General features: G+C 52.1%; 1 protein-coding gene and 1 non-coding gene across 10 annotated transcripts in view; one reads left to right on the top strand and one right to left on the bottom strand.

Annotated features, from left to right (window-relative positions):
• The window catches only part of Nol4l (nucleolar protein 4-like), a 122,779-nt gene that overhangs the window by 18,640 nt on the left and 82,286 nt on the right, over nt 1–21,853 (top strand). Inside the window, exons 1-2 of one of the 6 annotated variants that reach the window (XM_006499780.4) lie at nt 19,701–19,889; nt 20,185–20,241. The exons of 3 other annotated variants lie outside the window; for them this stretch is intronic. In XM_006499780.4, the coding sequence (XP_006499843.1) occupies nt 19,866–19,889; nt 20,185–20,241 (81 nt within the window). In that variant the 5' untranslated portion in view covers nt 19,701–19,865. Of the gene's footprint in view, nt 1–19,661; nt 19,890–20,184; nt 20,242–21,853 lie in introns of those variants that run through there. 2 more of the 6 variants (XM_011239629.1, XM_006499781.4) reach the window with 2 other exon arrangements.
• Nucleotides 6,374–18,985, bottom strand: 4930404H24Rik. 4 transcript variants are annotated; one of them, XR_003954071.1, is made up of 3 exons: nt 18,711–18,985; nt 10,203–17,989; nt 6,374–10,122 (listed from the first exon to the last, which is right to left on the bottom strand). It is a non-coding gene; the product is annotated as an RIKEN cDNA 4930404H24 gene (transcript). The 4 variants fall into 4 exon arrangements; XR_003954072.1 differs by having other exon boundaries at nt 18,816–18,985; XR_375139.4 differs by lacking the exon at nt 18,711–18,985 and having other exon boundaries at nt 9,546–10,122; nt 10,203–10,323; nt 12,055–18,458.

The raw sequence follows: 21,853 nt of genomic DNA, 5'->3' as shown, positions 1-21,853 counted from the left end.
GAGTTGGCTTTAGTTTGCAGAGGCCAAGTGACCCCGGGTCCCAGAGGAGCACAGCTTTCCTATCCTGGGGCTTGAATCCTGTTGCTCTGGCTTTTGGGCTGTGTGACCTTAGATAAGTCATTTTGCCTCTCTGGTAAATGTCCCTGTTCTTAATGTTGAGATTATGTGAAGTTGGGGAGTGAGTCTGGCACCTAAATAATGGCAGATTATTATTTTTGGTTTTTGTTTGTTTGTTTGTTTGTTTGTTTCCCAAGCCAAGGTTTCTCTGTGTAGTCCTAGCTGTCCTGGAACTTGCTTTGTAGACCAAGCTTGTTTCGAATTCAGAGATTCCCGTCACCTGCCTCCACCTCCCAAGTGCTGAAATTAAAAGCCTAATGGCATATATTATTACTGCTGCTTTATTGATGCCGCTGACATTGCCTTGGGCTTGGTTTAACTTCAGTGTAGGATCACAAGGAATGCCAGCCCAGTGACAGCCCTCGGGCCCTGGCCATGGCATGTTGGTGGCATGGGCAGAAAGAAAAGCCTAGTTAGCCTCCGTCCCTGAGGCAATAGAAAGGCTTGGTTTCTGTAAGACCAGGCTTTCTCTACTCCTAGAGATGTGTATGGCCATGTACCGGGAATAAGGTCTGACTGATGTTGAGTGAGGGCAGGACCAGAACTCTTTCGGGAAGAGTTGATGGCAAGGCCACCCCTCCATGGCACCAAGGATGCGTGGAAAGGCCTAGGAGGGGGTCTGACCTGTACCTAATGGGAGACCCTCAGCCTTGTTGGGGAAGATGGGAGGGTGCCTCAGGAGCAGGGGAGTAGATAGAGGTTCAGGTGATGGCTGTGTGCAGGGCCCAGGGCTGGGTGATGTTGGGCACACAGGGCAGAGTGTACCAGCCTGGACATTGTGAAGATAAATGAGGGTCTAGACAAGGAGATGGGGCCTGCCTGTCACCCCTGAAGCCAAGCCAGACTGGCTCTCCCCAATGGCCTGCCTAGAAGCTTCTGGAAGCTGTCTCAGGCATAGATGAGGGAGTCCCCAGCCTGACCTGTGGAGAACTGGGTTGGAAAGACTTTCTGGAAGGACGAACCTCAGAAGAAGCTAAGCAGTGGGTGGCTGTCCCCAGCAGGGTGTGGGGAGATCTTGAAGCACCCACAAACCAGGGTTCTGCTGCTAGGGATGGAACCCAGGTCCCCCTGCCTGTGAGGCAAACGTTCAGCCTGTGAGCCAGATCTCCAGCCATTAGTCTGCTTTATCTTGGCATCGGAGAGGCACAGAAGGCTCAGGGCACATGGCTTGGCATTTGGATTTTAGAGTGGGCACATAGTCCCGCTAGCAAAGAACATAGAGAGGGGCACGCTCACCGTCCTCTTCCCTGGTGTATGGCCTGGGCAAAGCGTGCCTGAGGTTGCCTCACCTCAGTTTCTGTTTTTATCTGATGAGTGGGCGTGGGTCTCCTATCTCCCTGAGTGTTTGGGGACTAGAATATTGTCTTTGTGACATGCCTGTACCAGTAGTCCTATGGCACTCACTGAAGAGGAAACTGAGGCACAAAGAAATGGACTTGCTCAGGAGAGATACCTGCAATTTGAACCTAGTCTATTCTGCCCCCAAGATCCTTGCTGTTCACCCTTCGGTAGTCTCTCTCCTCCTCAAGCTTGGCTGGGCGTGGCCCAACCCCCAGGCTTTTCCCTAGGGCCCAGTTAATCCCCTCTCAAGGCCCACCAGCCCAAGAGCCAATTAGTGTCTTCATGCTAGGGCTCTGCACCTGTCCCCAGCTCTGGGAGGCCTGGCCCTGGGTAGATCCTTGGGCCCCACCCTTTAGGCTTCCAGTAGGAGAAAGGACTAGGCTCAGGCTTCTTCAGGGCAGCCTGCGGGGTTTGGGAGTGTGTAGTGATGGGGGGTGGTGATAAAGTCAGGGAGAGAAGTGTCCCAGCAGAATTTTTCACAGCCAGGCTGGGCCTCCCACTCTCCTCTGTCTCTCCCAGAATCTCCTCTCTCTTTCCCTCTTGGGGCCGTGGGTTCCCAAGATCCCCAGTGACTGGGGGCTGCTGGTGGCATTGGCTGCAGTTTCTTACCTGCACCACAGGGTCTGGCTCCAGTGAGAAAGGAGGAGGAGGGAAAAAAAAAGGTCCTTGAGATGGTGACAAAGGTCTGAGTGTGGGCCGAGAGAGCAGTCTGTTTCCAGGCAACTGCTCTACCCTGGGCTCCCCGCGGCGGCGGGCACATCCGTCATGCCGAAGCTCTGCCGGCGAGGGAGCTGGGGCTGCCGGCCTGCAGCCCAGGCACACAGCCCATGGCCCCCAAGCTCAGCCGTGCTGTGCACGAGAGGCCCTCTGTCAGGGGTTGTGTGAGAAAGCGCGGTGTGGCCTAGCCATTGCTGGCCAAGCATGCTCAGGTACTGGGGCAGAGCTTCCTCTCAGTTCCACAGCCTGTGGGACAGATAGGTTGGTTGCTCACAAGCTGGCTCCAGCCCATGCTTTGGCTGTTTGTTCTTTGGTGTGTTCCCCAATCTTGCAGGGCCTCAGTTTCTTCATCTGTAAAGGGGGTGTGATGGTTCTTACCTTGTAGGGTTGTTAGATGATTGATAGGCAATACCCTAGCCCCAGTGTCCAAGATAGAGTGAGTATCCTATAAATACAAGTGTTTCGTCCTTATTATTAATTGCTTATAACGAGATGGTGGTACTGGGCATGGTGGCACACACCTGTCACCCTAGTGGTTGGGAGAGTAAGGCAGGAGGACCGTGAGGTTGTGAGTCTGGGTTACATAGCAAGACCATGGCTCTGGATGGGGGAAAAAGACTGGGATGGAAGTGGGTGGGGAAACGAAGCATCCATTGTGGCCAGAGGCTGTGTATGCCCTGCTTTTAAGTGGAGGCCCTTAGGCAAGTCACTGTGAGCCTGGGTTTTTCTCCTGACTCAGCTGGGGAGATGATCTGTGGGTGCCCTGTCCTCTCAGTATGGATTTGAAGCCCACATAGAGCTGGCAGGATTAGAGTCTGCACAGCTGGGCTCCACCCTGGCAGCACTCCGGATCCAAAATGGTCATTCAGCAGACCTCAGTTGCTGCACACTGGGTGCCCACCTGGGACCTGCCAGGCTGTGCTTGCCAGTCTCCCCACCCTTGTGCCCGAGCCACCTCACCCTGCAGGATTGCACTGCTCCCCACCCCCCACCCCATTAGCTTGCTCAGTCATCTCCCCCCACCCCCACCCCGCTCCAGCCTTTGCCCTTCTGCCCAGCCTCAGGTCTCCCCACTCCCTTCACCTCCTTTGTGGAAATAACCTCTGCTGTGCCCTAGAGAGAAGAGAGGAGAGGAAGGAGGTGGCCCAGGGGCCAGGGGGCCTGGCATACCACTGGCTTTTGTCTGGATCCTGCAGTCAAGAGAGGCTGGGTCCCCTAGGGCAGGGCAGGCTGCCTGTCTCCTGGCTGCTCTGGGAGGCCATGTGGGCAGCAAGGCCTGGGCAGGCCTGGACTGGCAGTGGCCCCCTGGGACAGCCTGGCCCACTCTGGTAAAGGAAGGCTAAAATCACCTTGTCCTTCTGGGGCCAAATACAGGTGTATGTCGGTACCAAGTAGGTGTCACGATAGAGGGCAAGCTGTGGAACTGGGCCATATACAGGCCAAGGTCTGTTTGTTTGTTTTTGTTTTTTTGTTTTTTTTTTAAACTTGTTTATTTATTATATGTAAGTACACTGTAGTTGTCTTCAGACACCCAGAAGAGGGCATCAGATCTCATTACAGATGGTTGTGAGCCACCATGTGGTTGCTGGGATTTGAACTCAGGACCTTTGGAAGAGCAGTCAGTGCTCTTAACCGCTGAGCCATCTCACCAGCCCCTGTTTTTGGTTTTTGATACAGGGTTTCTCTGTGTATCCCTGGCTGTCCTGGAACTCACTTTGTAGACCAGGCTGGCCTCGAACTCAGAAATCCCCCAGCCTCTGCCTCCCGAGTGCTGGGATTAAAGCGCCACCACGCCCGGCTCTTTTGGTTGGTTTTGAGACAGGGTCTTGCTATGTAGCCCAGGCTGGTCTTGAACTCCCAGACTGTCTCAGCTTCCTAAGATTACAAGCTAGTGCTAGCATGCCTGGCTTGGTGCTTTGTTTAACAGCTGTGGGGCTGCTACTGCTGCCTTTCTAGACTCCGTGTGTGTGTGTGTGTGTGTGTGTGTGTGTGTATACACGTGTCTGTCTGTCTGTCTGTACACCTGTGCACATGCATGCTACGTAAGCACAAGCTCAGATCCAGTCAGTGTCAGAGCATGCAGAGGGAAAGGCAAGTCCCCTGCATCACTACAGTTTTTTCTGCCCTGGATTCTGCCCTTGGTGGGGCTGAGTTCCTACTGTGCGTCACAGCTTTGCCATGAGGAGACTTCAACTCAAGAAATATCTACCTACTGTGTGTCACCATTCCAGATGGGCGCTAAAGATGGCAGAAGAAGAAAACCTAGAGCAGGGAATGTTGTGGCTAAAAGGAAAAGGGAGGGAAGAGGCCAGGTGTGGTGGCTTATATCTGTAATTCCAGCGCCCAGGAGGCAGAACCCATTGAGTGCCACAAGTTCAAAGCCAGCCTGGTCTACAGAGTGAGTTCTAGTTCAGCTTGAGCAAAATGAGACCCAGCCTCAAAGAAAGAACAAAGAAGGAAGGAAGGGAGGGAGGGAAGGAAGAAAGAAGGTGCTGTAGGTGGTCCTACTATGTACCAAGTTCTTTGCTGAGTACTGGAATTTGGAGCCAAATGGACCTTCACACTCATGCAGATGAGGAAATCTGGAACCAATGACCCGGGATAACCTGATGGGGAAGCAGAAGGGTTGCAGACTTGACCATGAAGTCCCAGGAAGGCTTCTTGGAGGTAGCAGACTCCAGTGTGACAGACTCCAGTGTGACAATGTAGTCCTGCCCACTGAATCCCCTGAGGTGGCTCTGAGATGTCGTTGGCTTTGCTCTCCACCCGGTTAGAGATGAGGAGCACACTTTCTCTTTGCAGTCAGCTGACTTGCCCTCCTTGGTTCATTGGTTCTGACCTGGGTCCCACAGCCTTGGGTCCCAGCAGCAGAGCCTCCTATAGCCACCGGGCTCACTTTCACTTCCCAACCCCGGTCCACTAGCAGCCAGAGCAATCTTCTGAGATATAAATCAGACCACAGCAGTGCCTAGCTGAAAACCCTTCTGTGGTTCTCTGAGGACAAAGCCCAGACTTCATCCTGAAGCGGTGGAGGCCTGGCCAGGTCTAGCACTGACCCTCTGCCTCATCGGCTGAAGAAGGGGTCAGAACCAATTGGAGCCTCCACCTGTCTATGTGGCTTCTTTAGGGTTCAGGGAGGGCTTGAGTGCAGATGAATGCCATGGAGGATGGACAGTGCAGAATGATGGGCTGGGGTGTCTCTGTGTAACCTTGATTACTGGTCCCTTTAGCTCCTCAGTTTCTCCATCAGTAAAATGAGGGTACTACTTTGGTGACATCACCAAGAGTCATATCCAAATTGCTGGGGTACCTGGGACTTTTCATGCCCTCAGTCCCTTCATACACCTCCATACACACCAGAGTGGGCCAGGACTGCAGGGTAGTTGCCAGGAGTCCCATCTGTGGTGAAGGGATGACCCCACTTCCTGGAGCAGGCTTGGGAGGTGTTCTGCTTTGTGTAGTAGATGGCTTGCCAAATAATTATACATCTGACACTGTGTGTGTGCGTGCGCCGTGTGTGTGTGCGTGCGTGTGTGTGTGTGTGTGTGTGTGTGTGTGTGTGTGTCTATGTCTTCCACTTCTGGCTTCACTGTGTACCTGTTGCATGGCCTGTGGTAGGTCACTGCTCCCTGTGCCCTGGGACCTCTGCTGACCTGAGGTGAGTCCCTGAGGATTCCTTCCCAGTTCAGCTCAGACCTGTTGAGTGGGCCAATAAAAGGGGAACAGTAATGTCCCCCTGGGGCTCAGAGCATTTGTGTTGGCAGATGCCATAGCCAAGGCCCCAAGGCATGGGCACTGGCCAGAGCTGATATTCACAAACACACCCATCTCCTGGCTGTGTGACTGTTCACTGCTCGCTTTCCCTCTCTGAGCCTCTGCTTCTGTCTCTTGGCCTCTCAAAAGTGAACTTCTGGTGGAAACAGGGATGACTGAAGCAGGGCCTGTGTGAGGAAGGATGAGTGTCAACCCTTTTGGCAAACTTTAAAGAGCGGGGTGGGGTTCTCTGCCAACTCCCTAGGTTTTCAGAGCTACCTGGCCCCACTCAATTTATCCTCTGGCTGCAGGTCCTTGCTTTGGTGGTGTTGGTTTTTTTTTTTTTTTTTTTCTCCAAAGAGTAACATTTCCAAATGTACTAGAATTTCTTTATCTCACAAATCCAATTCAGATACAGTGACAAACAAGGTCACCTCCTGCTCCTGCTCCTGTTCTTCCCCAGGGCCCCCAAGGCCATCTTGGTCCCTGTAGAGATGATTCATGCGTGCATGCATGCATACATACATACATACATACATATATACATACATACATATATGCATACACAGGCAAGGATGTTTCTAGGTTTGGTTCTTCTCTTTTTTTCTTACTATTTAAAAAGCTGCATCTATTTATTTAGTGCTCGTGTGTGTATATGTGTGTGGACACGTGTGCCATTGTGTATGCCTGTGGAAGCCAGAAGACAACTTGAGGGAGTTCGTTCTCTCTGAACCATGTGGGCTGAAACGCAGGTCTTCAGGCTTGGTTGTAAGTACCTATACCTACTAAGTCATCTTGACATTTCTGGTTTATTTTTTACACAAACTATGTTGTCTATATATGTGCCATGCTAGACAGTTCGCCCATTTCAAGTGCACGTGAGTGGTGTTTACTATTCTGAGTCACATCACAACCAACTTTTAGCACACCTTCACCACTTCAGAAACACTCCTACACCCCTAGGGCAACCACTTGCTGTTCTTGGGCCCCTCCTGCAGTCTGTCAGCCATTAATCTGTTTCCTGTCCCTGAGGACCTCCCTTGTCACGCTGTAGATGTTCTTTTGTGACAGTCTTCTTTCTATTGTGTTTTTAGGGTTCTTTATGTTACAGAGTCCTTTCTATTGCCAAGTAATATGTCATTTTATAGGCATACCATATTTTATTTAACCGTTGGTGGACACAAGCTATTCTCATATTTTGCTTGTCATAAGCCATATGGCTGTGAACAGTCTTGTGCATTCTAGTGTGCAGTTCTCTGAATAGACTTGCTAAGGTCCCACGGCTGACCTATGTTCAAGCATCCAAAGACTTGACCTTCTCATTCTCTTAGCATCACAGCCATGGAAGGGCTGGAATTGCTCAGCATCCTGGACCACACTTGTTATTCCCCACTGTTTGGATTAGACCATCCTCGAAGTGTGAGGCATCTCACTGTGGGTTTGATGTGCCCTGCCCTGGTAGCTGGTGATGCTGACAGTCTTTTGGTCATTTGTATGCTTGATTTAGAGGAAGGTCTGCTCATATCTTCTGCTCATTAAAACAAAACGAAGAAAATTGTGTCATCTACTGGTGAATTGTGAGAGCATTCACCCATTCTAGATACACGTCCCTCTCAGATAAACTATTTGTGAATTTTTCTTCCAGTTTGTGAGTTGTCCAGTCCTTCCTGTCTTTTTCTCTTTCTCCCTGTTTTTCTATTTTCAGTGCTGTGGGTTGAACTAGGGCCTTGTACATGATAGGCAAGCATTCTACCACTGAGACATAGAGGTTCATCCTGGTGGAATTTTAACTTCCTTTTTGAGACAAGGTTTTTCTGTGTGGCCCTGGCTGTCCTGGAACTTGCTCTGTAGATTAGGCTTGCTTTAAACTCACAGAAATCCACCAGCCTCTGCCTCCAAATGCTGGGATCAAAAGCGTGTGTCATCACCTCCTGGCCTCCTTTCCCCCCACCTTTTTTAAAGACAGGATCTCAGTAAGTTTCTCAGGCAGGTTTAAAAAAATTTTTTTAACATTCATTTATTTTGTGTAGGTGTGGATGGGAACATGAGGATAACTTGTGGGAGTTGGTTCTCATGTGGGTTCTGGGGATTCAACTCAGGCCACACCTGACTCAGGTGGTAAAGACACCTGGGGAGCAGGTGTCTTTACCACCTGAGTCATCCTGCGCTCTCTCTCTCTCTCTCTCTCTCTCTCTCTCTGTGTGTGTGTGTCTGTCTGTCTGTCTGTATGCCTGTGTATGTGTCTGTGTGTGTGTGTGTGTGTGTGTGTGTGTGTGTCTGTGTCTCTGTGTGTCTGTCTGTATGTATGTATGTGTCTGTGTCTTTGTCTCAGCAGAGTCAACACACACACCATGCAGGCTAACCTTGGACTTGTGAGTCCCATGACTCAACCTCCTGTGTCCTGCCTTTAATTTCTTGACAGTGTCCACTGAGGCACAAATATTTCAGATTTTAATTAGGTCCAATTTGTCTGATTTTTCCTGTTGTTTTTACTCTTGTGTCACATCCAAGAACCATTGCCTAATCACAAAGATTCATTCCTGTTTTCTTCTAAGAGTTTTAGTCTCTGCATTCTTCTGGTTGTCTTTTCTCCTAAGCAGTAAATCTGTGCACTGTTGGCACAAGAGCAAGTAAGAGCATAAAAGGACGGTCTCATTCTTTTTTATAGCTGCATAATATTCAACTTTATGGACATACTATAATTTATTTACCCCATTTTCCATTGATAGACATTCCAAATCCTTCCAGTACTTTGCTTTCACATGACTTCAGTGGACGTCTGTGAATATAGATGTCCACTCCACACTAGTGCGCTTACTGAGAGGTAGAACTACTCCATCTAAGAGTGTCTGCCTTTGGACATGATGCCATGTTTCCCTCTACTGACATGAGGCACCAACTGTCACCACCAACCACCTGTCTAAGATGTAAGCCATCACTGACTGCACTGGCTGGCTTGTATCAAACATGCATACATGTACCTGGACCCTGAACAATGATCCTGAAAGCCAGAGTGAAAATCCATACCTTACAAGGTCACATGGTCTGTGGGCTCTTGACTTTTGACCACCTCCATTCAGTCTCTGTGTCTTCAGAGGGCCTTGGCCACTTCTGAACTAACTCCCACAAGGGAGATGTGCCTGGGAGTTGGAGATCACACTTATGTGAGCACACAAATTGTGCTCTACAATTGAGCCATACTCCAGCCTAGAAGTATAACTTCAAGTCAGGCAAGACTGTGTTCAGCTGTGGCTCAGTCAGTGTCTCCCTTCTCGGTGCCTCAGCCTCCTCATGTGAGTGCTGCTCTCTGGGTTATGAGGAGCACTGACCCCCTCACTGTCCCTGTTGGAAAAGCACCAAGGGGAATAAAAGGGAAAACATGGGGGCCGAGTATGAGAGAATGTATGAGAGAGAGACATGCGCATGTGTGTGTGTGTGTGTGTGTGTGTGTGTGTGTGTGTGTGTGTTGCCTTCCAGGGAAATGGACATTTGAATGGTCTGCAGAGGGATAGCTTTGTTCAGACACAGTGATATGTGTGACAAACGTTTTCTGGAAGAGATGTAACACACACATCTAATCTATTCACCCCGACAGGGAACCCATGGTAGACCCAAGTACAGGTACCACCAAAGTCCCTTTGGTGAACCAATGAGTTTTATTGGAATTGTGGTACAGTAACATGGGTGAGTTACTCACAGGAGCAGAAAGGACTCAGACAGCTGCATCACCAAAACCAACCCTAGCATGGGTAACAGCTCACAATGCTGGGAACCTGGGGCACAGCCTGCAGACAACTCAGTAGGTTGGAGAGTGTCCTTTCTAGGTGCTTCAGTTGATCTAAACCTCTTCTAGGCAACTGGGAGGTTTCCGCAGCTCAGCTTCCTTCCATCAGAGAAGGGCTCTCAGCTCACTGTTTACTCTGGCAGGGAGGGACCTAGTGCATCTGCTCAGTTTCAGGGACTTCCTGGAGCAATTTTGAGTTGTCCAGCTCTTATATTCTTCCTGCCTCTGTCTTCTGCAATGATTTCTGAGCCTTGGAGGGGTTGACTATAGGTGTCCACTTAGGGCTAAGAGATGGGCCGTAGTGCCACAGTAACAGCCACATGTTGTCAGATGCTTCACCCAGTCACGAAGCTGATGACGTAGGCATAAACACATGTTTAGAAGGCAGTTTGGTGGCATATCGCATCCATCTGGAAAAAAGAAAATCACAGAAGTTGCTTCCCTAATGGGACCTATGACCTCCCAGGCACAGATTTTTGTTCTGGCTTACAATGTCAGGCTCGAACATCCTCTTGTGGTGCAGCAGGGTGGGGTAGTTGGAATGTCAGATTTGCCTTGGTCCCAAGGTGGCAGTTGTGGGAGCCAGCAGAGTAGCCTGAGGGCCTGGAGGTCTGGGTGACATCAGATGTGTGGTTAGAAGCTAGGGAAGGGCCATGGTGCTGGCGACCCTGCTCAGCGTGCCCTCATCTGCCACCTGAGCAATCGTCCTTCTCTAAACCTTATTTCTTCTCGAGAAGCAGCCTGAACAGAGCTGAAGAATGAGAGGTCAGGGGTCAGACTGCCTGGGTAGGTCTCTAGCTCTGCCACTTATGAGTTGTGTGACCTTGGTCATTTTTGTCATTTAGCCTCTCCTGGAAGTAGTTTATTCAGCAATAAAAAGGGGTTGCTGCTGCTTTCTGGGGTCACAGGGAAGATGGTAAGACTCTCAGACCCGTCTGGAGGACTCACTGCTCATCAGTTGTCCTTTCTGCAAATGGGTTTTAAGTACCTGCTTTTATGCTAGGCCCTAGAAGATATTGTGGGACCATCTCACAGAACCCTGACTGAACCCCCAGTGCAGAAAGCCAAACTTACTGCTTCAGATATTCATACTCTCTGTGTTCTGCCCATCCTGGACCAAGCATCATGCTTGCTAACCTTGCCTCTGAGCCACACCTTCAACTTGGGGATTCAAAAGGAAAATTTTTTGAATGTTGACCTGGAACTCACTATGTAGACCAGGCTGGCCTTGACCTCACCGAGATCTGCCTGCCTTTGCCCCTAAGAACTGGAGTTGGTGTGTACCACCACACCCAGCTAGGAATTATACTTTTAACACAGTGTCTTATCACTCCGGCTTTTGCTAGACTCCAGCTTCTGTTTGGAAGGACGGTGGGAATGGAGTGGCTGGTTCTGTCCTACCCTTCTCACAGAATAGTCCCAGAGAGTGAGAGCAGAGGCTGGCCCTAGACCGCTAGTACATGCTTCTCTCCAGCTCCTGTGCTCGGTGTCGGCAGGTGGTAGGATGCCCTTGGATACTGGATAAGCTTACAGATGAAACAGACTGGAAGTGGGTATACGAGAGTTAAGGATCTCTCCAGATGCCTGGCCCAGACTGGAGGCACTAGGGAAGGGTTCGGTGCAGCAGGGTGAATGGTGAAGGCTGGGCTTGTGGACTCGAGAGGAAGGACCCAATGACAAAGGCTTGCTGGACAAGTACATGTTTTCCCTGGTCTCCCAGAGAGTCCCTGGATAGCACTAGCTTTCAGAGCTGTCCAGTTGGCTATCTGGAGGCAGAGGAGAGCTATTACTTAAAACCCAAGCTATTGCTGCAAACCTGGTATCAGTGAGATGACTAGGAGAGAGACAAGATCCCAGAACTGATCCCAGGGCATGCTAACAGAAAGAAATCGTAGGTTCAGGCATATTCTTTTCATGAATTCTTTCAACTTTTGGTGTTTGTTTGTTTGTTTGTTTGTTTTTTGAGACAGGGTTTCCCTGTATAGCTCTGGCTGTCCTGGAACTCACTTTGTAGACCAGGCTGGCCTCGAACTCAGAAATCCGCCTGCTTCTGCCTCCCAAGTGCTGGGATAAAAGGCGTGCGCCACCACGCCCAGCTCATCAACTTTTTTTGTTTTTTGTTTGTTTGTTTTTTGTTTTTTCGAGACAGGGTTTCTCTGTATAGCCCTGACTGTCCAGGAGCTCACTTTGTAGACCAGGCTGGCCTTGAACTCAGAAATCCGCCTGCCTCTGCCTCCCGAGTGCTGGGATTAAAGGCGTGCGCCACCACGCCCGGCTATTTTTTTTGTTTTTGTTTTCAACTTTTTAGTATTAGCAATAAATTAAAAAATTGTAAAACTCACTCAGGTCCCTGAAACATGTCCATAGCCCCCACTGGGTCTGTGGCCTCCTGGTTAGCTTCTGGTGTGTATGGGTCAAGTCCCAGCTGAGTGTCCCTGTGTGAGCGAGTGACAGAACTGAAGAGCTCCTGGTTCCTCATCTGGAAAATGGGAATGATCACAGTGCCACCTCCTGGTGACATAGTAGTTCCGGGACTGACAGCTCAAGTGAACTCCAGGGTGTTGACTTGCTGTCTGAACTTGCACTAGTTTTAGTCCTCTTTGAGAAAGCAGTTTTTTACTCTTGGAGTTGGAAGGTGTCCCGGGTGTTCCTGAGGCTTCTGAGTGCCCCTCTGCCTCTGTCTGCTCTCTCCTTCCAGCCTCGCCCACCTGCCACTTCCCACCCTCTACCCTGTCGCCAAAATGATCTTTCAAAACTCACAAATCTCAGCATGGTCTTTTCCTGCCTGAAGAAAATTGTTGTTGATGCAAGCTCCATTGCCTTCAGGCAAAAAAGCCCTAGTCCCGGCCTGGTGTGGATGGGGGTGGGAAGGGTGGGGGTGGGGATGCGGGGGCTGGCCCTCACCTCTTTTCCACTGTCCCTTCCCACCACCTCTGCTTGTATTCTAGCAGCCTCCGCTCCCACCTCGATGGCCACACGTCTCCTGGTGCTGGCATCCCCACCTGCTGCCACAGCCCACATTCCTGCCTTCTCATTTACCCCTCCCTTACCCACTGTCTGTGTTTCTCAGAGCCAGCCCTTCCTTTCTCCCGGGGTTCTACTCATGGTTCTAAAGCCTCGCTCTCTTCCTTATCCCTTTCTCCATAGCCCAGTCTCTATGAGCAGTCAGAAGGGTTCTGTTGGCTCACACTTAACACTTGGGAGGCTGAGGCAGGAGGACTGCTACAAGTTCCAAACCAGCCTGGGCTAAATAGTGAGTCCTAGGTCACTCTGACAGAAAATGTGACACCCTCCCCGAATGAATAGATAAATAATAAGAATTTGGATTGTGTCACTACCTGCTTAAACTTTCTCTATGGCTGCCTGTGACACTGGAAGTCAGGGTCTCCATACACGCTGAGCACAGCTTCTGTGCTACCCCACTTATTGCTATCAATGATGGCAGCTCCCTTCCCACCTACCAGCCTTTTGCCTAGGCAGCTTGCCTTCTAGAGTGACTTAAACATGTCACTTTAATGGCATCTTTGTGGCCACCACACCTCACTGACAGGTGAGAATAGATCCTTCTGGTAACCAGGTTACAGCATCTGCCTGGTAAATGTAGACACTTTTTTGGTTGGCAGAGTGGTCCAGGCAGTTATCACATCCTCTGTGAAGCCTTCTTTCGTGCAGCCTCCTCGAGATCAGTCCTTCCCATAGCATCTTTAGGCAGCAGAGACATCCCCACGGGGGCTCCTGTCAGCTTGGTTCTCATGCTGTGGGGTCTGCACACTCAAGTGCAGTTCTCCATAGATGCTGCTGGAGGCGGAAACTGTAGTGAGGAGAACTGTCATTCTTGGAGCCTGGCCTGTGTTAGGTGCTTGAACACACCCTAGCATTAATCTTCAGAACCTGGTGGGGTCAACTCCTAGAAAAGCCCTTTGTTAAAGAGAAGCCAGTGGAAATTTGCAGAGCCTGAAGTCACTAGCCAGTCTGCCTGAGCGGGCACAGTGAGTGAGTCCCAGCAATGATTATATATAGTACCTTTCACATGCCAGGTTGAGCCCATGTGCATGCTGTCCCCTCTGGGATGTCTACCGCACCCTACCGCAGGGCTGAGACACTGAGGTACAGACATTCAAGAAGCCAGTCACAAGAGGGTCAGGCCTTGGCCTGTGGGCCAAAGAGGGCCTGGTCATGTGTACCACACCATGACATATTGAGGCATTGCAGAACCTTCCAGCTGACTTACCTGGGAGATTATTAGCACCCCAACACTAGGGCTAGCCTCCAGCCCTGGACAGACTGGCTAGTGGGTTCATAACAAATTGAGGGAACTGGTAGGTAGTTGGGGGATATGGTCCCGAATATGCAGCCAACCCCTCTCCTAGCCACGGTGACCCCAGCACCCTCCTGCCCAGACAGCCCTAGGGAAGGGACAGATCCATAAACATGAGGCTCCCCAAGGGCTCAGGAGGGGCACTGGGCGCTGGACAAGTCCTCAATATTATGGCTTTATTGTCATTTAAATGGAGCCTGCCTCAAACAGGCCACCCAGTTCTAGCCACCAGCGCCGGACAAAACCTCCATTGAAAAGCCAATTACAATCACTCCATCTAAATTGTCATGGATTTGTATAGAAAATTACATCTCCATTTAGTTCTGAAGCAACGTCCTGGACGTGGACAGAGGGGAGGCTGGCCCATTTACCTCGCCAGCGCAGCGCGGGTGCCGCAGGCAGGCAGAGAGAAAGCCCAAGCTGCCGGTCTTGGCTAGCCCAAGAACAAAGGCCAGTTTGTGGGGGCCCAAAGAAGAGCTGGGCCTCTGAGGGCGTCTCAGATTCCAGGCCTGGGCCGATGGACCCTGCACTGCCAGCTGGTCTCCCCTGCTGGCAGCTCTGGCCAGACAAGCTTCTGACAGCCGGCTTTAGGCGGCCGTCAGCCCTGCCACTATCCAAGGGGCCTGGAGCTTGGCTCCTGTCCACACTGCCAGGAAATGAAGGAGGTTAGCCTGGGGATCACTGGCCTGGTATCTTGAGAGTTTGGGTCATTCATTCATTCATTCATTCATCCATCACCATTGCTAAAGGGGCTTCTGGAAGTATGAAAAGCACAGTAACACAGAAATTAGCTCCAGCCTCAGGGTGTCCTGGGTTCCAGTCCAGGGTCTGTCCTTACTAGGCTCTTCCTGAGCATGTTCTCTGTGCCACAGAACAGAACATGGCTGAAGCCAACAAAATGCTGTGTCTCCTTTGTCCCTTAAAGTGAAAGGGAGATGACCCAGACTCTGAGGAAGTGAGCAGGGACTGCCTGAGTTTGTGGAAGAGTCACGTGACTAGACAGTGCTAAAGGAATAAGCCAGAAGGCACCCCAGGCTGAGGAAGCAGTATGTGTGTGGAAGGTGCCCCTATGGGCTGCCTTGGCTTACACATCTGTAATGTGTGCACAATGATGGTATGATTCCAGCTGTTCTGACGAGGGTTAGCCCAAGGCCCTGCCCAGGCAGACACTCATGCTCGCTTTCGGTGCGTGTGTATGAAGCAAAGGGTTCTGGTTCTATGCACCGTGGGTGTGACTGCATTTAATTATATGAGACTGTCCTGTGACTCCGTATGGTCATGGGTTGGTGTATGGAACTGTGCGTGTATTCCTTTGTTGACGGTCACTCGCCTTTCCTGTGGTCTTGCCCACACACAGTGCTCTCAGACTGGCTCTTTGTGGCTATGTGCCATGGCCTAAACATGCCTGTCTGAGTCCAGTGGGACTCCTGGCTGGGATGGCTGGCGGTACAGGTGGGTGCAGTAGGTGAGAGGGCAGAGGCCCCATCCTCCACAACCCAGTCCTACCAGGTGGACTGGCCGAGGCAGAAGCAGCCCCACCAGGGACTGCTCTGTGTACAGAAAACAAGTTCTTCTGGTATCAGCTCAAGTTTGGCAGGAAGTGGCTTTTGGGTGGCAGGAAATTGGATTCAGCTCATATCAGCGCCAGCTGAGGAGCAGGAGAACAGTTATCTAGGGTTAAACAGAGTTACCAAGAAGAGGGGCCCCCACCTCTCCATACCCGATAGTGCAGAGGGATAGGGATGGTGAAGGGTTGGAAAGAAGAGCGGTGCCCAGTCAGGTTCTACTGTGTCTTTGTTTGTTTGTTTGTTTTTCGAGACAGGGTTTCTCTGTATAGCCCTGCCTGACCTGGAACTCACTCTGTAGACCATGTAGACCAGGCTGGCCTTGAACTCAGAAATCCGCCTGCCTCTGCCTCCCAAGGGCTGGGATTAAAGGCGTGAGCCACCACACCCAGCTTCTACTGTATCTTAAGACCCAGACAGCCCCTTATCCACCTCTTACTACCCCTTCATAAATACAGACCATAATAAGCAGACTTGTCCAAGGTCACCAAAGCATGGAGCTCGGAGTTGCCTAAAGAGTTAAAAAACAAAAAACAAACAAACAAACAAAAAAAAAACCAGCCTGGGCCTGGTGGCACATGCCTTTAATCCCAGCACTCAGGAGGCAGAGGCAGGCAGATTTCTGAGTTCGAGGTCAGCCTGGTCTACAAAGTGAGTTCCAGGACAGCCAGGGCTACACAGAGAAACCCTGTCTTGGGAAAACAAAACAAAACAAAACAAAAACAAAAAACCAAAACCAACTCAAGGAGAAGGTCAGAGAGAAGAGATGCCCCTGGGGCAGAGCTGGTGGTTTAGAGGCAGAGCCCGGAGAATGTCAATGGAGAACTATAGAGTGCCTACACACAGTATGCCTACAGTGCGTAAGGCTAGCCCATGGACATCACAGCTGACCATGAGGTTCTGAACCCATTCCCCAGATGTGGAGCCAGGAGGGCCCAGAGCAGTTCACTTGTTGAGCCTGGAATCTAGGTCCGCTTCCAAGCACAGGGTTTTCCAGGTCACTTCCTCGTGCCCAGCATCTAGGGAAGCGCAGTGGCTTTCTACACAGCAATGTCCTGTCCCACAGGCTGTTCACCTAGATGCCCTGCTGAGGAGTTGACCCAGTTGTTCAGTGGCAAGCTGGGGTCACACCTGGACAGGCTGGCTGCTTTTACCGTGCAACAGAGTGCTCGGCTCTGGCAGTGCAGACAGAGAAAGTCAGAGCCCTGCCCTTGGATTGGGACTCAGCCACTGGAATGGGCTTATCTAACAGGCCAGTCTGTGTCCCCTGACCCCTACTAGAGCCCCTGGCAAGAGGGCTGCTGGTCCTCTTCTCATCCCCAAAGCAGCACCAGGCTGTTGCCTGACTTGAGATGCTGATTTGAAACCCAGTTTGCATGTCGTTTGCACATTACTCAGTGTGTGTCAGAAGGTACGAACATCTCCCTTTCCGGGAGAGAGAGGGCTGCCTGCCGGAGGCCCCCCTGCCCTCCTCCAGACAGCAAAAATGCCAGCCGGCTAGACGGGGAGCTACGCCCTGGCCTCTGACAGCACCAGCCTGCTGCCTCCTCCCCCATTCCCTCCTCGAGCCAAATTTAGGCTGCTCTGCTTCTGAGAGATGGGGAGAGAGGAGGCAGGAAACCATGAGATGGAGGCTGCTAAGCCAAGGCCCATTCATATAGGGCGGGGCTGCCCCAGGGGTACCCCATCCCTAAAGCCCTGGGCCTGGCCTCCCCTACTGGAATGAGGCCCAGTTGGTTGAGGAACACTGGGTCTGCAGCCTAGGGTGCTGGTTGCCCTTATCCGAGAGAGAGAGAGAGAGAGAGAGAGAGAGAGAGAGAGAGAGAGAAGGGGTCATGGCCAGGGCAGTAGGGAAGGGATCAAATAGCGTCCTCCTGCCCCAGACACTGCCGCCACTGGGTCCTGAGAGCTGGCTCTGCTTATCTGTACTTCCTGCCTCTCCTTGGCATGCCCCCGATTGTGGGGGGTGGGGCCTGTGGGTTCAACCGAGTCTGAGGAGACTGACCTCTTTCCCCAAAGGTTCCATCACCCCATAGGCCAGCTTCCTGCCTTGGTTTGTCTTAGTTTTTCTGTTAAGTGAAGAGGGGATGACTTCCAAGAGGCTGTCTGCGCTGAGACCTGGGGTGTCTGAAGGCTGGACAAAAATTAGGAGCAGCAGCTTCAGGTCTAGAAGCCTCTTGGATTTTTCAGTGACTAGGAGGGGTGGCTTGTAACAACTCTGGAGACAGGACTTGAGTAAGCTGAGCCAGGAAGACAGGAAGATGTGAGCTGGATTGTAGCCACTTCAAATCCATAGTTGGGTTAAGAGATCCCAGTAGCTGGGGCAAGGACCCTGAAGTAGGGCTAAATTGGATTGGAAGGCCAGCAGTAGTTTTCTGCCATCTCTTTCCTCACCTGTAAGATGGGAGAAATAAATTGCCAGGCTGTTGGAAGGTGAAATGTTAGGCACATAGTAGGTGCAACACGATGCCAGTCACCAGTGTGATCTTTTCGACCCCCAGAACAGTTGGGATGTCCCCAGGGTTGTAACAGATGTGGATGTGAAGGGAAGGAAGTCATTGTGGCTCTGTGCCCAACTGGGAGGCATCAGGATGGGTGTTCAAGTTTGCATGGACCCTGGGCAAACGGCCACACCCCGCTGAGCCTTGGGAGAGGAGCCCCGAGGCGCTTCACCACGGAGGGGCTGGGAGGGATTGCAGGAGCCCAAGCTTGGCACAGCGCCTGGCACATAGCGGGCCCTCCCTGAAGGATCCAGTGGTACCGCCCCGCACAAAGGACAGGTGGGCAGCGTCGGGACTGAGGGCAGAGCAGGGCAGGTGTGCGGAGAGCGAGGAGGCGGGGCAGGAGCAGGGGAGGGAGAAGAGGGGAGGGAGAAGATGGGCGGGCGCGCGCGCAGCAGGTGCGCGGTGGATGGGCGGGTCCCCCGAGCGGGCGGGGTCTCCAGGTGCGCGGGCACGGGCCAGAGGGCGGGCAGGCGCACGGACGCAAAGCGTCCCTGTGTCTTTAACGTCCCCATCCCCGCGGCCCCCCCCCACCCTTTTGTGCACCCCCCGCCCCAAGCCGGGCTGCAGCCGCGGAGCCGTCCCCCCTGCACTGACAGCTGGTATCTAATTACTGTGTGAGAATGGAAAGTCAGGCTGTCCCAGCTCCGGGGAGAGGGGATTAACGTCTCCTGCAGAATACACTTCCTCTGGTGGGTTGCCATGGTTACTCTCATTACCTGCCTGCCCGCGAGGAGCCGCGCGAGCCGCTCCAGCGGGCCCTCCGAACCCGGGCCGGCACGCGCGCACGCGCGCACGCGCATATCTTCCCGCCCCGTCCCTCCGGGGGCGCACGCGCGTGCGCCGTGGGGAGTGCGAGCGGGCTCACCCCTGCCCCGCCCCCCGCCCTGGCAGCTGTCAGCGGCGCGCGCGGCCCGCCGGCCCCTGCGCGCGCTGTCAACAGTCATTAGCGCGCGGGCCTCCCCCCACCCCACCCCCGGCCCCCCAGCCCGGGGTGGGGCCCGCACCTGGGGCCCCTGCTCGTTAGCGCACCCCGGGCCGCCCGCTTCGGTCCGGAGGGACCCGCCCGCGGGGCTCGTTGGGCTCAGAGCCTCCTCCTGCCTAGAACCTCTTCAGCGGTCGGGTCCCCATTCCCAGTCCTCGGCTGAGACTCCCGAGAGAGGCGGGTCCCCAGAGTCTCTCAGGGCGCCCCTCTGCAGTGGTGACGACAGCGGTCATTTATGAATGTCTCCAGAGGGCAGGCATGTTTGTGCTTCGTGTGGGGTTCCGGCAGCCCTCCTGTGAGGTAGTGAAAGCCGTGGTGGATTTGGTGTCATTTCACACATGAGGAAACTGAGGCCCAGCTCCTCCTCGTCTGAGGGCACAGCCGGATTGTCCTCGGGCTCTGCCTCCCCTCTGCGAGCACCCTTATTGCTCCGATGAGCTAGACCCCAGCAGCTAGTCCCTGACCCTGCCCTGTCTCCCGGGGGCGGCTTCACCTCTGCCAGCCACCTACTTCCCCAGCCCTTCTCCCCAAAAGGGTGGCTTTGGTTCGCTGTACTCTCTCCCCTTCCCCAACCCTTTAAAGAACCCCCAAGTTAGAGCCAAAAGGAAAGGAGGACGGGGAAGAAGAGCAGAAAAGAAAAACGCTACTGGGATGTGGCACCCCTCGCTGTGGTTTGGGGGGTCCATCCCAGCACTTTCCCTGTGGCCCTGGGTGTACATTTCGGTCCTCAGCGTGATTTGAAAGAAGATGGAGGTTCAGCGAAGCAGAAAGGAGGTCTTGGAATATGCGAGGCTGTTCCAGATGGCAGGTGCGACTCGATGGCAGTGCTCCGCACTAACAGTTGGAGATTGAGCACAAGGGTGGAGAAAAGGCAGGTGCCACATTGAGTCCTCAGTGCCTTGCTTATGCATTTATTTATGGGGGAAGGGGTCCCTCCCACTGCCCCATCCAGGTCTGCAGAGCACATTGGCACTGACCAGAGAATTATACTATGAGCCTTGTTTTGAAGGGATTGCTGATTTTTGGTTAGGTAGTAGTCACAGTGAGGAGAAATAAAATTATTGTACCTGCCGTATTTGAGCAGGGCCTTCCTCTGCCAACAGATCGCCCCTTTCAAATCATCAGCAGAGTCTCCTGGGACGCTGAGAGAGCCTTTAAAGGTTTGTCCTTCATTCTATGTTTCCATCTCTCAGTGGGTTTTAAATCTCTCCACCTTCCAGCCCCTCCTCCGCAGCAGGGGCTGACTCCTCCCCAGTGGTGGTCCTTTTAGTTCCACTCAGGGTTGGAATAGAACTTTGGCAAGTACCTCTCCTGAAACTTCCCCAACTTAAGTCCTGGCCAAAATGATTACAATGGGGACCAGGCCGCGTCAGATCTGGGAGGAGCCCAGTGGCTTTTGCTGTGGTTTCAGCCTCTTTACTGGCTGGCCTAGATGTGATGGTGCAGCATCATCGTCAAGTTTGCCTGTGCAATCAACCCCCTGAAGTCCCAAACTCCCACACAAGTGGAAGCCAAAGGTTTTTCCCCCTGGGGTATGTTCTGCTGAAGCTGGCCTCTAGCAGCAATCTCGTTGATTTTCATGCCTCGTTAAGAGTTGGATCTGGAATGTACCAAGGGCGCATATTTTAATGACATTCTCTGTGGTTCCTTCCTCTCCCTTAGGAGGAACCCACTTGAGAAATATCCCCTGCTATTTAGTCACATTTTCTCAGCCTTGGCCTCCTTGTGGCTGGAAAGCCTAGTCCCTTATTCTAGTGATTATTCTATACTCAGAGGTGCCTGGTGGCTGAAACAGGGTTCCCACCTTGATAAGTATGTAACTTGTTACTAGCCAGCAACTTCAAAGTTGTAGAGATGATAAGAGAACTGCCACCCATTAAGAACTGTACTACAGCTGGGCGTGGTGGCGCAGGTCTTTAATCCCAGCACTTGGGAGTTCGAGGCCAGCCTGGTCTACAAAGTGAGTTCCAGGACAGCCAGGGCTATACAGACAAACCCTGTCTCAAAAAACCAACCAAAAACAAATAAACAAAAAAAGAATTGTACTGCACTTGCTTTCAAGGCCAGAGGTTATTTAATTGGCTTCTGCAGGAGTTGAACAAAATTCCATCAGAGGGGCTTGCCTAAGGGATGCTCCCAAGGATCGCCATGGGGCCACCTAGCAGGAGCCCAGTGACCTGCTGTGATGATTTGGTCCCTCTCAGTGGTCTGCAGCCCTGGATGTCACACTCTCCTTTCCCTGGGTGTTCTGATCAGTGAGGAAACCAGGAAGCCAGGAAAACACCTGCCAAGACCCTCCTAAAGGAACTTGGCCAAGAGGTCAAAATCCAGGGTCAGGCTTGCTGAGGGACCCCACCTGTGCACCTGGAATCCATACTAAGTTGCTAGATAGATTTCTTGAATTATAATAATATTGCCTGACAAGAGTCTCCTTCCCTACCAACCCCTTCCCCATTATGAAAGGTAGTCTTCTCTGGAGATGAAATGTTAACCTGCAAGGCCTGGAACCAGGGAACATGGCTGTATTTAATGGGCCAGTCCCATCTCCTCCCACCCCCTCCACCCCAAACTACTGCTCACTCACAGGTCTAAATCATGAAGATATTTCTAATCTGCATTTCTCACAATCTTTGGCATTATAGCCATCTGGGAATGGAAATCTTTTTAAAACCTCAGAGCATAGACTTGGCAGGGTGGCCTTGAGCTCCCCAGTCAGTCAAGAAATCGCCTTGACATCCTCATGTTTCTGCTTTGCTTGGGAAGTGCTGGTGT

The sequence above is a fragment of the Mus musculus genome, chromosome 2 (assembly GCF_000001635.26).
Source record: "Mus musculus strain C57BL/6J chromosome 2, GRCm38.p6 C57BL/6J".
Taxonomy (NCBI): Eukaryota; Metazoa; Chordata; class Mammalia; order Rodentia; family Muridae; genus Mus; species Mus musculus.
This window is presented reverse-complemented; position numbering and strand designations above follow the sequence as displayed.